This window comes from Folsomia candida, unplaced genomic scaffold (genome assembly GCF_002217175.1).
Source record: "Folsomia candida strain VU population unplaced genomic scaffold, ASM221717v1 Fcan01_Sc004, whole genome shotgun sequence".
NCBI classification, from domain to species: domain Eukaryota; kingdom Metazoa; phylum Arthropoda; class Collembola; order Entomobryomorpha; family Isotomidae; genus Folsomia; species Folsomia candida.
In genome coordinates, this window is record NW_019091196.1 from 2254795 (window position 1) to 2271764 (window position 16970).

A 16970-nucleotide genomic window follows, 5' to 3' on the forward strand; every position below is an offset into this window, starting at 1 on the left:
CTGACTGACGAAAAAATTCTAACTGAAAACCCGCAGAGCTTAAAGACGACAAAATTGCGTAAAGATTTATGTAAATGACTTAAAACCCGCATCCATTGGACCGTTAATGTAGGACTCGATGACTCATCGTCAAAATCAGCACATTTTTTGAGAATTTCTCTCCTCTGGGAATTTACTTTAAAATTCTGGACGACAAATTTGCAGTCAATGACTGGTATGAATAAAACCAGGGAAATCCTCCAAGGAAACGGGTAAAGGGAAAGGCATTTGCCTGAGGGAAAGTCTCTCAGGTCAAGGCTATTGCCCCGTTTCGTATGAATAAACTTTTGCCTTTCTCTCCAGTCAAATCCCCCTGGTTTCGGGCAATTCCCCTAACTTTAATTACATGTAATTAAAATAATACCATCGCAACGAAGACAAATGCATTTCCCAAAATTTCTCTGACCATGTTTTTGACCAAATTCTTCAAGAAATGTACCCCTAGTGACCCCCACTGGTTTGTGATGTTGGTTAAAAAAGCTGAAATTCGGCACAGGCACATCTCAGAATTGCAAAATTTTTTGAGCACCCTCCAAACTCACTCAGACTATCCGGAAAAACATTTTCAAATGCTAGTCAAAAATCAAATTTTTCTCGGAGTTTAAAAACGCTTGTACGATTTTAGTCCCAGTTGTTGTACACTTGTTTAATAATAGAGGACTTTTTTTTTGCTGTGGACCCCCTGAAACATTTGTATTCAAATTTTGATAAATTATAATATTAGCTAGTGAAGTACATCCAAACAATGCCAAAAATGGGTGCTAAAAAATCCTTATGTCAAGGGTACCTCTGAGGGACCCATTCTTTCTTTTACACATATCCCTTCATTGTGGGATAACCAAAAGTCGTATCAACATGGGGTTTGGATATTTTTTATCTAAATGCCATTGTCTAAAACGAAGTTCAGTAAGGAGCCGCTACGTAACTTTTTTGTCCCCAAGTTTGACCTCTATAAAAATTAAGTTTTACAGTTTATTAGCATGCCAATTTTAGCGAAATACATGTAAATTTAAAAGGTCAAACTTTGTCCATAGCAAAAAAAGTCCTCAATATCAAACTCATTTTTGAACTTTTATAGATCTTCGAAATTTTCCTAACCAGGAAAAAAAATTAAAATTCTAACGTCCTAACTTTGTATAGGCCTAAAAATCATCCAATTATTGTAAACACGGCGATAAACAGGTTTCAAAATCGCCTTTAAATGGAAGAAGGGGAAGTTGAGACACAAAAATTCAAACTCAAACCCCACATGCAATGGACCCTTAAATGGCGAATAAATGAGCGAAAGCAGAATTTAATCAGAATCTTGGAAAATTTTCAACATTTAGATGCAACTTGCGCGATACCGATAGCATGACCAGTTGGATAGCCCGAAATCTGAATTTAAAAAATATTTCAGAAAATATTTTCAGGTTTTTAATGAAAATAAAAATAAATTTTTTCGAGGTCGAAAGCAAATAAAAATCTGCATATGTTTGTCGATAAATCTTGTTTTGTATGTTTTAAGGCCCTAACATGACCTACTAGTGTCCAACATTCATAAAAAGTACAGCAGATGCTTAAAAACTAAGTTTTATTGCTAATTTTGTTAGTTGGGGGCAGCATAGTAGCTGATCGGTATTTTTGGGGAAGATTGCCTGAAGGAAAGGCTTTCACCTTGGTTTTATTCATACGAAAATCCCCGTCTCCAGGGAAAATCTTGAGGTTGAGGGAAAAGCTATTCCCTTTTTCCTTTCCCTCGGGGAAAAGCAAATGCCCAAATTTTTATTCATCTATATTGGGGCATTCTCCCCAATTTTTCCGGAAAAAGGATTTCCCTGGTTTTATTCATATCACCCAACATCCAAGGAATCACCAAGCCTGCCATCCGTCGTCTTGCTCGTCGTGGGGGTGTCAAGCGTATCTCTGGCCTTATCTACGAAGAGACCCGTGGAGTCCTCAAGGTCTTCCTTGAAAACGTCATCCGAGACGCTGTTACCTACACCGAGCACGCCAAGAGGAAGACGGTCACCGCCATGGACGTCGTCTATGCCCTCAAGCGACAAGGCCGCACCCTCTACGGATTCGGCGGTTAATCATTTCGTCCTCCCACCTTACCTGATCTCGTAAAACCCAACGGCCCTTTTAAGGGCCACCACATTTTCCAAAGAGCTCAATATGTGCGAAATAACATCCACATTCATTTGTCATATGTGTCGAATTATTCGATTTCAGATAATGATAAATTCAAATCAGTACAATTGGGCATTGCATTTGATTAAATTGGGGAGTTTTATTTTTGGGCGCTCTATTGTCATTTTGTGCAGGATTCTCGCCAGGCAAATCCCCTTGGTTTCGGGCAAATCCCCTGACTTCAAATGCGTGTAATTAAAATAATACCATCGCAACGAACACAAATGCATTTCAAAAATTTCTCTGACCATGATTTTGATCAAATTCTTAAAGAAATGTCCCCCAATGACCCCCACTGGTTTGTGATGTTCGCTAAAAAGGCTAAAATTCGGTATCGGCGCATCTCAGAATTGCAAAAATCAATGAAATTTCAGCGTTGTTTTGTTGTATATAAGTGTATTTAATTTAATCTATTTTTGATTTTTTGAACACCCTCCAAACTCACTCAGACTAACCTGGAAAAAACCACCTTCAAATGCTCGCCAAAAATCAAATTGTTCTCGGAATTTAAAAACTCTTTTACGATTATTGTCCCATACAGTTATTTTATAATATTCAAGATCAAACTCATTTTTGAATTTTTTATAGATTTTCAAAAATTTCCTAACCAGGAAAAATACTAAAATTCTAACCTCCTAACTTTGTATAAAGCTAAAAATTTTCGAATTTTGAAACCTCCCTTTTTGTAAAATATGCACGACGATGAATGGGTTTCAAAATCGCCATTTATATGGAGGAATGGAAAGTTGAGACACAAAAATTCAAACTCAAAACCCACATGCCATGGACCCTTAAACGGCGAATAAATGAGCGAAAGCAGAATTTAATTAGAATCTTGAAAAATTTTCAACATTTATATGCAACTTGCGCGATACCGGTAGCATGACCAGTTGGCCGAAATCTGAATTTAAAAATATTTCAGAAAATATTTTCAGGTTTTCAATGAAAATATAAAATACATTTTTTCGATGTCGATAGCAAATAAAAATCTATATTTTTGTCGATAAATCTGGTTTTGTGAGTTTCAAAGCCCTAACATGTCCAACTAGTGTCCAATATTCATAAAAAGTACAACAGATGCTTAAAAACTAAGTTTTATTGCTAATTTTGTTAGTTGGGGTCAGCATAGTAGCTGATCGGTATTTTTTGGGGAGATTGCCTGAAGGAAAGGCTTTCACCTTGGTTTTATTCATACGAAAATCCCCGTCTCCAGGGAAAATCTTGAGGTTGAGGGAAAAGCTATTCCCTTTTTCCTTTCCCTCGGGGAAAAGCAAATGCCCAAATTTTTATTCATCTATATTGGGGCATTCTCCTCAATTTTTTCGGAAAAAGGATTTCCCTGGTTTTATTCATATCACCCAATGAGTTGATTAATGGAATGGCGTTGAGTTTTTTGGCACAGTTTCGACAAGTTCCCTATTTTTCTGAAGACTTCTTGAACTTGAGATCCCCTCCTTCAAAAAGTGTCAAAATCTGCAGTGTATATTTTTACAAAATTGGCAACTCCCTGCTCTAAAAATTTGTCATCCAGAATTTTAAAATACATTCCCAAAGCGGAGAAATGGTTAAAAATGTGGTGATTTTGACGTTATTTTTTGATGAGTCATCCATTCCTACATTAATTATTCTGTACCAAAAATTGCCAATGAATTCAAGACAAAACAATGCAATTATATTTTATGACAACATTTATTTGTTTTCAAACCATTGATTTCGCACATATAATTTCAAGCATGATATATTTACGAATTTTGCATCGTTTTTTTTACACTACGTAAAAACTATTACTATTTTTTTAAAGCCAAATCAGATAATAATATTATTTCTACTTTTTTGCACAAATATTTATTTCTAAATTTGCAAATTTTGATATATTTTTTTATTTTATGTACATACACGCTAATTTTTTAGCTAACTTCACATTCGTCTCATTTCCAAAAATTAGTATGCGTAATAAATTAATAAATACAAAAATCGGTACATGTATTATGTATTTAAACCCACTACATAAATTTCTATAAAATTTTTGAAAAAGTATAAAAAAAATTTCGACCTAAAATTAAATAAATATGTAAATTAATGAACACAACCTTCTAAAATTATATAACACCCCTTACCAAAATTAAGAGACCAGTCTGTAAAAATCAGTGCAAATTTGAGATGAAGTGCGAAATAGATAAATAATTTTGCAAATTATTGCAAATTATTATTTTTTTTCTCAACAACCGTCGTTTGGTAACATGATTCACCTCGGGACAGGAAACTACAAACAAATGGAAACTTTTAACTTTTTATGGAAAATTGTATCGCAATTGTGTAATCCTGACTAAAGAAGTTTTTTTAAATATAAATTATGAGTTTTTTTTTTAAATTACTAAGTTTATAGTACCCTGCGAAATGACTAGTTTTTACACACATAATATTTAACGGAGGACTCGAAAAACATAAAAATCAGCACATTTTTAATCAATTCTCCCTTCTGGGAATTTATTTTAAAATTCTGGTCAACAAATTTGTAGAGCAGGGAGTAATAAATTTTTAAAAATATACACCCCAGATTTTGACACTTTTTGAAGGAGGAGATCTCAAGGTTAAGAGCTTTCAGAAACATTGGAACTCATCAAAACTAGCTTCAAAAACTCACTCACTACAAATTCATCGCCCAGAATTTTAGAATAAGTTTCCAGAGGAGAGAAATGACTAAAAATGTGCTGATTTTCATGATTTTAGTGATGAGTCATTTACGTTAATTAATTACATACATCGATTATAAATAAATCACGTGGTAACAAAATTGCCACAATATATTACCCACCGGTGACCATATTTGTCTGCCATAAATTCAAATCTATTACCAAATTTTTGACAGGATGGTACAAATTTGATCAATCTGTCGGGAATATTTGAATTTCTCCCTCAATCATTGTTACCAATTTTGTTACCGCGTCATTATTCATGTACTTTTTACGACTGGACATTTTTTGCATTATTTACATATGTACACATGTGTTTGCAAAAATATTTTATGAAATATTTTGCATTTCCTTAACTAGTTACTAATTTTTGCATTGTTTCGCATCGTTGTGAGAATTACAGACTTTTTGACAAAGTTGTTTCTTCTCTTGGATTACGTACTTAACTGTATGGTTAATTTTATACGCTATTTAAATATCTACAGCTAATCTAATTTAATGAATATTTTAGCTTAATTAACAATTAATTAATTTGCGGTAATTAATTATTTACAGAATTAATGTGCACGTTAAATAATAAACAGAACAACCACTTAAAAATTAAAATCAGTGATAATTTCGATCTTCTCGAAATATTTCCATTTCGAAAATCATGTCTTATAAATGTTTACTTTTTCAATAATTCATTATACTTGCTGAGGTGAAATTTTTACATGGATTTCCAATTTTTTTTTGCAACGTACAGTTTTTTGCACACTTAATTTACATACATATGCATTTTCTTAACTACAAGAGCTAGATAAATATTTTTGGCCAGTTTACACACGAAAACAATGGGCAGTGTTTCATTTAATGGGTGAAATGTGTGCTCTTTTTAAACGTTTAATTTACATAAATAATAAAATTATGCCATCGTTTCTTGCCCATTTCTAATCTTGGTCATTACAATAAAATAGGTGTAACAAATCGAAATAATGCAAAAAATGGTACGATTTTTTCAATTAAAAAAACTCCTAGATTCATTTCCAAAATTAAAATTACGATTTTCTTGCCAAGATGCATACATAAAACCGAAAATTTTCTAATAAACCTTTTAATTATAAGAAATTGCTCGATTTCTCCCCATTTCTAATCCACCCGCTAACAAAGTAATCAATATCTTGGTCATACGGTAAAAATTAAAATAATATAAAAAATGAGAACAATTTTTTAAAATAAAAAAAAACTCCTGGATTCATTTACAAAATTAAAAATCCGATTTTCTTATCAAGATACTTAAAATTGAAAAAAAATTAAAAGAATTGACCAGATTTTCCACCCGGTGCGGAAACGGTTCCGCACCACCTTGACAAACTCATACCCGATTAAGCCATCAAAAAATTCAAAAATGGGTACAATTTTTTAAATTAAAAACAAATTTTTTAAAAATTCCTTAAACTAAAAAATCCAAATCGTTACATAAATTTGCAAAAAAAACATTGCAATAAATTCGCAATTTAATTAAAGGAATTGACCAGATTTTCCACCGGATGCGGAAACGGTTCCCCCACCTCGACAAATTCCGTCCCAATCAAGCCATCATTCGGTCGGAGGAGGTTAAACAAGACGGCAAACAGGGTGCACGTGGCATACAAACTTAGCGCCACCCACCACATGCACTGTTCGCGCAGGCGCTGTTCAAAGTTCTTCAAGACGACGAGCCCAATCGTCAACCCGGCCAGGGCGCCGGCCAAATGGGCGACGTACGAGACGGGTTGGCTGCTCTCAAAGTCGTCGATGGACGACGATCCGGCGTAGCGATCGTAAATGGCGAAACCCACGTCGACACTGGCGATCAGGAAGACGCCGAGGAGGCGCAAGATGCCAAACTCCATGTTGTTATAGTTCAGCAGGACGTTCGCGAGGTGGGCGGCGAGGAGGGCGTAAACCCCGCCGGATGCGCCGACCAGGTAAACGTCCGGGTCGAACACGGAAGTTGCCAGGGATCCGGCTAAAACACCGGACATGTAAATTGCTCCGATCCGAAAAGACCCGTGCACCATTTCGAGCGGGAGTCCGACCAAGAGTTGGACGAGGAGGTTGAACATTAAGTGGACCCAGCTGTGGGGGAGAAAAAATGAGATTATTATAGAGTGAAAGGTAAATATTAAGGTGGTATTGGATGAGGGTTTTTATTTTGGGATTTTTTTAAAATTTTTTAAATTTTGCAAATTTCATAAATTTGATAAATTTTTTTTATTAAGTGATCGGATTGACAAGGACTGATTTTTTAAGAGAATTCAGTGCCAACGTGGTAAATTTGTAAATCTTGCAAGGATTGCAATGTTGAATCAGGGTCGAAGATTCATAGCTAAAATCTTCAAAATTTCTGCAGGTTTAAAAATCATTTTTCCCCTATGGGAATTTATTTTTGAAATTCTGAACGACAAATTTCCGTAAGTTTCCGTAAGTGGATTTTTTTCCGACGAGTTCCAATTTTTCTGAAGGTTTCCTAAACTTGAGATCTCCTCCTTCAAAAAGTGGCAGAATCTGGAGTGTATATTTTCAAAAAATTGGGAACGACCTGCTCTACAAATTTGTCGTCCAGAATTTTAAAATAAATTCCCAGAAATGATCAAAAATGTTCTGATTTTGAATATTTTAGACATTTTACCCTACGTTTATTTTGGCATTTCTCAATTTTGCATTGTTTGTTATCTAATTTTGCAACATTGCAAAAATGTGGGATAGTTTAATTATTATTGCTTGTTTGCTCACCCTGCGTGGAGAACCATGTAGACCAAGAATCGCCAAACTTCCTCCCTCTTATCCGGCCTGTAGACGAACGGCGAGTCCATCGGGAGCGGACCGGAAGTGGAAGTCGACAGGTCTGCAGAATCTGAAGAGAGCGAGTAGTACGTGAAGAATCCAAGCTGCGAAAAAAATTAATTTAATTAATGTGTGTTAGTTTAAATTTAACGACGATTGTAATTTTAATATGAATCAAGTATTTAAACTAGTTAGCAAAGATGGTAGGTTTGCAGAATTCATTTATTTATTGCTGTGAACATTGTCGTAAATTCCGTAAACTTTGTAAATTTTTGTACCATTATTTTGAGCAATTAAATAATTTATGGCTTAACTTTGCCTACAAGATTTCCCAAATTTTTAAATTAATTTTTTTAAATTTACACAACTCAAAAGCCCCAATTTTAAGTAAATTGCGTCCAATTTGGGTAAAAGATCTTCTCGAAATTCGGATAAACTCTGACACTTTACCAATTTTATGAATATTTTTAAACTAGTAATTGTACAAAATTTGCACAATTTTCCCAAATTTTATGAAATTCAATTAATTTTTTTTTCATTTATGAAATTTATACATATTCACAAATTTGACGTGAATAACTTGAATATTACGTAAGAATGAAATGTCTTCATTAATTTCATGTGAAAATTATGGTTTCAGTAGAAATCTGTACAACTTTATGGTCTACTTTTCTCCACGTCACATCCGGACGTGGACGAGCCCAGCCAGACAGACAGACAGACAAAAATAATGATAACAATTCCAGGGAGAGGATCTCTTTAAAAATTAAAATGCAAATGTGACTTGAACCCCTCGTTAAGAAAAACAGACACGAAACGAAGAAACGAATAATTTCCCCAACTTCATTTTCCAGCCATTCAAAACTATTTACTACTTTACTACTTTGAATCCAGAAATGTGGAGAGTCTTCAACACGAAAATGTTTGTTAGGCTTACTCACGTCAAAATATTGAGAATCTTCCCGAAAACTGTATAAATTTGATAAAAGTTCACCTGGGCAAATCTCTGCATGGAAAATTTTGGAAACTTTTATACCTAAATTTAGAAAACTTTGGAAGCTCTTTGTCAATTAATAAATAGATAATTTAATAATTACATAATTTTAATTGTACACAATTTTATCAAATTTTTTCGCAAACGGATTTTACCAAGTTGCCAAGACCAAAACCCCCGTGAATTACTAAATTATCTAATTTACATAATTTTTTCGACGTGAACACCCCGAATGAAAAGTGGTACCACAAAAGCTGCTGCTGCCTAATGAAGAATTTTCTTTTAAAAGCCACCCTCCCGATGCAACGGAGCGTCGTCATTTGAGCATTCACGTCTCGACCGGAAGCTGTCTTCTCGTCTTAAACAAAACAATCTACTACTTCTTCTTGGAGTGAGTGAGTGAGAGGGGACAAAAAAAGTGACGCGTGTCCGGGCACACTTGGAACAAGCAGAGCGTTAAGTTTTATGTACGTCTTTAAACGCGAGACGATGAGGTTATCATGAAAATTCTCCTGACTTCCTTTCCTTTCAGGAATATCTTATTTCATTTCGTCGTCCCCGGCATTAAATGCGGGCCAACTGTTTCCCTTTACTATTTGTGGAGGAAGCCGAAGCCCTTTAAAGTTAGAAAAAAACAGGGGTGAAATTCACCCTAAGAAAGTGTGTAAAAATTTTTTGCATAGTATTTTGCGCATTTATTCCTTAATTATGTAAATGCGGGCCAACTGTTTTCCTATAAGAGGAAACCCTTTAAATATTAAAAGAAGGGTTGTACTTCGCCCTAAGAAATTGTGTAAAATTATTTTGCACAGTATTTTGCACATTTATTCCTTAATTAAATGCGGGCCAACTGTTTTCCTTTATTATTTGTAGAGGAAGCCGAGGTCCTTTAAAGTTTTTCACCCTAAGAAATTCACCCTAAGAAATTCACCCTAAGAAAGTGTGTAATATTATTTTGCGAGGTTTAATTAAGGAAATAATCTTTACAGAAACGCCAGAAAATTTAGGGTAGATTTACAGCTTTTTGAAAATTTTGGAAACCTTTGTAAATTTAAGGAGCTTAGACAATTAATAGGTTGCAAACATTGGAATATATTATCAATTCAGTTCACGTGAAGCTTCGTAAAGTAAGAGTAGCTTGAAGTTTACATAAACTTTGCATTTTTGTACCGTTTTTTTCTCAAAATTCTTGTAATTCTCAGCATTAAAATTTGATCCTCCAATTATAAACAATTCATATTTGTGACACGTAGAAATTTTGAATTGAAACAATTAATAACTTATGTCAGTTATATCATTATTGATCTTTTAATTTTAATTGAATTAATTAATTAATAACAATTAATGACTACATCAGAGCTACCTACGTAAGAACTAAAGGCATGTGAATAATCAATTTAAGTCATTAAAGACTCCAAAGTTTGACGAAATTAGTAAACTTATTTTTTGTTATATAATTTGAAATTTGGGAAAATTTGCAAAATTGCGTTTTTAATTTTGCCAATACCATTTTTTTAAGTATAAATTTTTCACTTCATTTTCATAATATATAAATTTTAACATTTACAATTACTTAAAAATTCCGTGTTCAAGAATCTGCAAGACTTTGCAATTAAATTGACTTGCTATTTCAAAAAGACTTTGCAATTAAATTGACTTGCTATTTCAAATATGTTGGTCGCCAAATCTTTACAATTTTAATTTGTCAAGTTAAATTTCAAAATTACTAAAAATTTCAAAATTATTATAAATTTCCATACATTTTCTAATTTTACGGTATAATTTCCCAAATTTAGACCCCTACTTTTATGTACAAAAAGGACCACACCTATCGAATTTACGATGCTGTTTATGTTCCACCCAAAAAAACTAATCTGTCCATGCCACAATTCTAAAACTCCATTTTGAGAAGAAAACCCCCATCTCGTCTCATCACGGGTCTCATTAATTCGTCCAGTTCCTTAATTATGACGAATCTCCTTCCCCGATCTCACCCCAAATACGGACAGGATTCGTATTCAGACAATCTTTGTAACCGTGTAAATTTTGTAAGGCAATTGAATCAGTTCTTTGTAATATTGTAGATAAAATTACCAAATTTAACTCATAGGTATTTCGAAGGATAATTAGCTCACAAATTTTTGTAAACTTGCTCAGATCAAGAGCGTTCCCTTATTTTGTAAAAGTTATTATTTTACAAAATTTAATTTAGACTGCGTGAATTTCCTCGTAATTGGTATTCTATTTACAAATTTTAATGACACCCTTGATATAATGTGGACCACTAACTCATGGCTTAAATAAATTTGTCTATAAGATTTCCCAGGTTTTTGTAAATTTATAAAGCTTTACTCAAAATTTAAAAACTTTCCGTAAAATTGACTCAATTTTACCACATTTGCTAAGTCGTACATACGTACTACTTGTTCCACACCCCCACATGTCTTAAATGAATGTATGCATATTTGTATATTACGAATGCATCCACCCTTTGTTCAGGTTTTCATGAATAAATGAAAGAAATGAGGTATTTTTTCTATCCATCCGCAGTAGCACGAGCAGGGAACAAGGTGTTGTCGTAGGGCAAGCCAAGTTTTGTTATCCAGTCCGAAAAACGCATCTGCTGCCTGCTCCAGTTGTTCCCTTTTTCCTCAACTTTTTATTCATCTCTCTCCACAGTATTTACAGCTACCTTACTTATTTACTAGGATAAGAATCCTACCTACCAAACCAGATCAACTACTTCATCTTGGACTTGGACGACGACGACGATTTCGACTCGTGTCTGTGGTCTGGTCTGGTCTGGTGTGGATTGAATTGGATGGGATTGGATGGCAGATGTCTGCCGAAATCCAGTCCAGAACCAGATGAGGAATAGAATGAAATGAAACCCAAAATATTTTTTTGGGGCACGAGACCAAACTATTAAGTAGGAAGGAAGAGGAGATGAAAAAATGGGAAAAATTAACGACCCAAGTCGAAAACAGCTTGCATCCGATTCTGAGAAGACGCTTTAACCCTTTTTTAGTTCTCTAAATTTTAGTTTGGAAGAAGAATAAACGTGTGCCAGGCAGATGTACCAATTTTTTGGCGAAATTTCCATTAATAACCTACCTAATTATTTTATAAACAAAATTTACGCAAATTATTTAAATCATTTCTGTCGTTTACGAATGACACTAAAATTACTCAAGTTTCGAGTCATCAGGCATTTTTCAGGTATTTTTAAGTCAATTTCATAAAAATCGCCCCCGAAATTTTTATACAGAATCCCGTTAATTTCTTTCTTTCTTTCTTTATCTGATGGAAGATGTAGTTGAAAATGAAATGTATTAAAAAACAGAGAATGAAAAATAGTTGTACTCGACTCGTGATAAAAAGGCAGGTGGCAAATGGTAGTAAAGTTTCTTTCCTTACTTTGTTGAAATCTTCTTTACCCCAGAATTACATACTACATGTGCACTCTAAGTAATTTGGGGACAAATTTGTCACCGAGTTTTGGTAACAATTTTGTACCAATAATAAATAATTGTCCACAAAATTCGAATCTGATCTGTATTTATTTCTTTTTCTTTACATGGTGACAAATTTGAATTTCACGGGAAAATATACAATACAAAAGTATTACCGACACGTGGCGGTGCTAATTGTGTTACCGTTCGGTAAAAATTTTGTGCAAGTAAGTAGATTATTCAGGAAATTCGAAACTCCTTTATAAATTTAAAATTGGGGGAAATATGTATTCACTACAAAATTATTACCAGGTACCCGGTGTTAATTTTATTACCGCATTATTCAGGGTGTAGATGGTTTAATAAATAAATGGTCGTGGCATCGGCGTCGTATCGCCTGGCGCGTGTCGGATCCGCAACAATGCTCATCATTGCCTCCTGCTCACCCACCTGCCCCGTAATTACCAATACTCCTGCATCACCACCAAAAACTTAAACGAGACCAGGCAAGAGAGGCGAAAATGGGAGGAAGTATCATTATCTGCTCGTCTGCCTTATATGAAATTCATTCATTTTTTAAAAATTCATCCCAGATTTTAATAAGTTTTTTTAGAAGTGAAAGAAAGATGATAAATATGATTTGAGACACAAATTTTGAAATGAATTAGTTGAAAATTTTGGTATAGTTTAGATTTAAGTTTTTTTTAAATTGAAGCAGTTCTTGGTAACTTTGTAAAATTCGTAAATTTTGCTCACCCACCTGCCCCGTAATTACCAATACTCCTGCTTCTTCACCAGCACCAAAAAAGTAAAACGAGACCAGGTACGTAATGTAATGTAAGAGAGGTGAAAATAGGAGGAAGGATCATTATCTTGTGCCATAGGAAATTCATTCATTAAAAAAAATTCATCCCAGATTTTAATAAGTTTTTCTCCTCATTCTTGGAAAGAAAAGATGATGATTTGAAATGGAATAGTTCGAAATTTTGGGATGGTTTCAATTTAACTTTCTTTAATTTCACGCAGTTCTTGGTAACTTTGCAAAATCCGTAAATTTGTTCATTATCTTCTCTTCTGCAGTATGAAATTCATTCATTTTTTCCTTTAAATTCATCCCAAGATTTTGAAATGAATTAGCTCCTCGAAATTTTGGGCTGGTTTAAACTTCTTTATTTCTTGGAATGAATGAAAGAAATCTTTCTTGGTTTGAGGTAAATTTTTTGAAATGCATTGGGTCAAAATTTCGGGATGGTTTAAATGTAAGTTTAGATCCAACCTATATAATTTTTTCGAAAATTTTCTAGATGAAAATTTTGTAATAAAGGTAAAATACAAAAATAAATACGTGGGTGTGATCTGATTATTTGTTAACTATAATTTTTAGAGGTTATTAAATTATAAACTTTTAGGTTTAATTGTGTAAATATAATTTATAATTTTGATTATTTAGTTTGTAAAATTAAAATATTTTTGACACGTTTTGTCAAACTTTAGCGTCAAGTTCTAAATTTTGTGTTCTAATTATTCAGTAATTTTGTAAGTAGATAATTAACAAAGAAGGACATGGTTCGAATCTTAAAATCTGGACATTTTTTTTTACAAATATTTCCAATTTTCAAAATTCCTACTTTATTTTTTAATACATAACTTTAATCCATAATTTTTGCAATAATTAACTGCATTTGAAACTTTAAGTTTTCTAAAATCTGCAATAAATGGGACATTATTTAAATTTGCAAATTCCTCATAATTTTTAAGATGCTCATAAAATTTGTGATTATTAAATATTTATGTTTTACAAATGTATATATGTAAATCCTTTTTTCGTAGGGAATTAAGTGTAATTAAAGTAAAAATTATTTGGCGGATTGAGACCAAGGGCGAATTAGTGAGGTGGATAACATATGTAATTTGTGAATTTAGCTTACCTCGATAAGTGTCACAAAGATGATAAAGAGTGGCGGTGGGAGGCAGCGATAATGATCCGCGTAATACTTCCGGTCTCGTTCTTCCGTCAGAAATTCGTCCGCTATGAGGCGAGCCATCCTGAAAAAAAATTCAAAATTTTGAAAATATGAAACTAATCGGTGTTTAAAAATTTGAAATTTTTTGTGATTTGAAATACTTTCGAGTATCAGAGTAAATTAAATTTATTGGTTAATTAAGTTTTTTTGGGATAAACTTGAAATAGATAAGTTAATAAATTTTGTAATGTTAATCTTAAGACTTAAAATTTGTTTAACTTTGACGTCTGTTTTATGAATTGGCAATTTTTATAAAAATAATTTGGCGAAGAAGGTTCTTTCGGTAAAGCTGGAAATTTGGAAAAAATAAATTACCAATAAAAACGGAAATAAAAATTTCTGCAGAAAATACGTTACATGATTTTGAATGTATGTATGTGTAAACGCATTTTATTTTTATTTTTCCAATTTGTTAAGCTTTATGAATTTTGAAAATTGTTGCTTTGTTTATTTGATTCAGGTTTGATGTACGTTCTCCAGGTCAGGTTGACAATTAAAAATTCCAAATTTCCAATTTCTAATAATAACAAAAATTCAAATTTCTTCATTGAATACGTTAAATTTTTCTACATTTTATTTGGATTTTGATTTTTCAAATTTGTTAAATTTTAGTGTCTTGTTCATGAAATTTAAAAATCCTTTATGCCTTTAATTTGATTCAGATACACTTGATCAGCAATGGCAAGTTGAAAATAAATAAAAATCCAAAAAATAAAAATAAAAATTTCTATAAAAAATACGTTACACTTTTTGTAAATTTTGTTTTTATTTAAAAAATTTATTTACGCGTGGTTTTCATAAATTTTTAAAAACTGTTTCTACACATTCTTTAATACGCAGACTCAACCGCCCCTAAGGATTTCCTAATTTCATAAGTTGAAAATTTCAAAAATTCCATAAAAACTAAAATTTAATTATAAAATTATTTCGTTACCCTTTTTCCACATCCTTCTCATCACAAGAAGTGTGACCATTTCGTGAAAACGAAATTTTTTCATGTAACAAAAGTCGTGGATTGAGCCGGATTTCCAATTTCCGGAATAAATTATCCTCCTCCTCGTCTCCCTCCTTCCGCCCGGACATTCTTGCCAGGAGATATTTCGATGTTTTTTTTTTCAAAATACAAAAATTCCACGTTTTCTTAACGTTACACTTTCACACATTTTTTCGACAAATTTTATTCAGTAGTTGAAAAAGTCACATTATATATATAAAAAATTGATCGATATCTTGTCCAGGTGAGGTTAATCAATAATCAATAAAGCAAAAATTAGTATTGATTCACAACCCTTCGAAACAAATCGATTTCAAAATTTTGAGCTGTTATTTTTTATTTATTTCAAAAACCCAAACTGAATTTTAATTAATTCCACAACTTAAACATCTATTAAATTTTTTAGCAAATTAAAGTTTCTTGATGGAAAATAACGACGTTAAACTTTTCAAAATTTTTATTATTACTTATTTTTAAAAAAGTTCACACTAAATATTCAATTTTGCAATTATTTTCCAATTCACAGATTTTGCATCTTCTTAACATTTTTAGTAATTAAATTTTTCTCCATGAAAAACAATTTTAATTGTTACTTCATTTCTAAAAATTCAAATTTTCAACTTTGTAACTTTTAAAAAATCCATAGTTACTACATCTACTAAATATTTTTAATAATTGAGTTTTTCTTCATGGAGCACAACGACGTTAAACTTTTACAAAATTTTAATTTTTACTAAATTTGTTTCCACTTTACAAATATTACTTTTACTCAACGTTTTTCACTCTATGAATTTTTCTTCATGACAAACACCAACTTGCACAAGTCGAGACACGATTTAACAATTTCCTTGTTAACCTTTTTTCAGAGCAGCAGACGTAAACCTTCCCGTCTCGCAGGCAGACCAAAACTAAACAAAAGTCGACCCAACCGTATTAACAAAACAGAGAGATGAGATGAGATGACGACTAATGGTGCCAGCCTGCCAGCCAGCCAGCCGGCCCAGCATTTCCTCGTATCTTAAATTATGGATGACCAGCCACACGTTTCTTTCAGAAGGAAAATCCATCCCAAAAATCCATCTCAACCCTTTTTTTCTTCAGGAAAAATTGTTCTGTTACTAGAAGAACGTTGACATTTATGTAGTAGAACCGATCGCATATTTTAATGTCATTCTTTGGTCATTCTTTCTTGTCGTTTGTGTGACACATTACGTTGTTTGTGTGTCTGTATCGTTTTGGCAAAAAATGGTACGTTTTACTACCTTAATGGGATAGTTTTTGCAATTTGTTGGCAATTTTTTTGCAATTTTTTTTGTTGGTAAATAGTTAGTCGGAAATGCTAAGGATGAAATTCACACCTTGTTATTATTGCCTTGTTTATGCAGCTTATTGTGGTCAGTTCGCTAAACTGGTGTTGTTAATGGTGGAAATTGATCTTGTATTTTAGAGAACCTGTGACACGTTTCTTTCAACGGAAGGAAAATCCATTCCAAAAATCTAAACCCTTTTTTTCTCTTAAAGGAAAAATTATTCTGTTACAAACGAGTAAAAGAACGTTGACATTTATGTAGAGCCGATCGTTTTATTTAATGCTTGTGGTCGGTCATTCTTGCTTTTCGTATGTATAGCACATTGCATTGTGTGTATTTATCATTTTAGCAAAAAATGGTACGGTTTCTGGTACTTTATAAGTCGTTTTTGCGATTTGTTTGTAATTTTTTTTGGTTGGTTAATGATTACTCGGACATGAAATTCACACCTTGTTATTACCTTGTTTATGCAGCTTCATGGTGA

General features: G+C 32.8%; 1 protein-coding gene across 3 annotated transcripts in view; it reads right to left on the reverse strand.

The window, feature by feature from the left end:
• Positions 1-3881: 3881 nt before the first annotated feature.
• LOC110848301 (rhomboid-related protein 2) overlaps positions 3882-16970 on the reverse strand; it is a 43919-nt gene continuing 30830 nt past the window's right edge. For 2 of the 3 annotated variants that reach the window (XM_035851209.1, XM_022095481.2), the window contains exons 3-5: positions 14087-14204; positions 7662-7816; positions 3882-7004 (exon numbers count right to left, since the gene is read on the reverse strand). In XM_035851209.1, the coding sequence (XP_035707102.1) occupies positions 6401-7004; positions 7662-7816; positions 14087-14204 (877 nt within the window). In that variant the 3' untranslated portion in view covers positions 3882-6400. Of the gene's footprint in view, positions 7005-7661; positions 7817-14086; positions 14205-15116; positions 16093-16970 lie in introns of those variants that run through there. The other variant, XM_035851208.1, reaches the window with a different exon arrangement.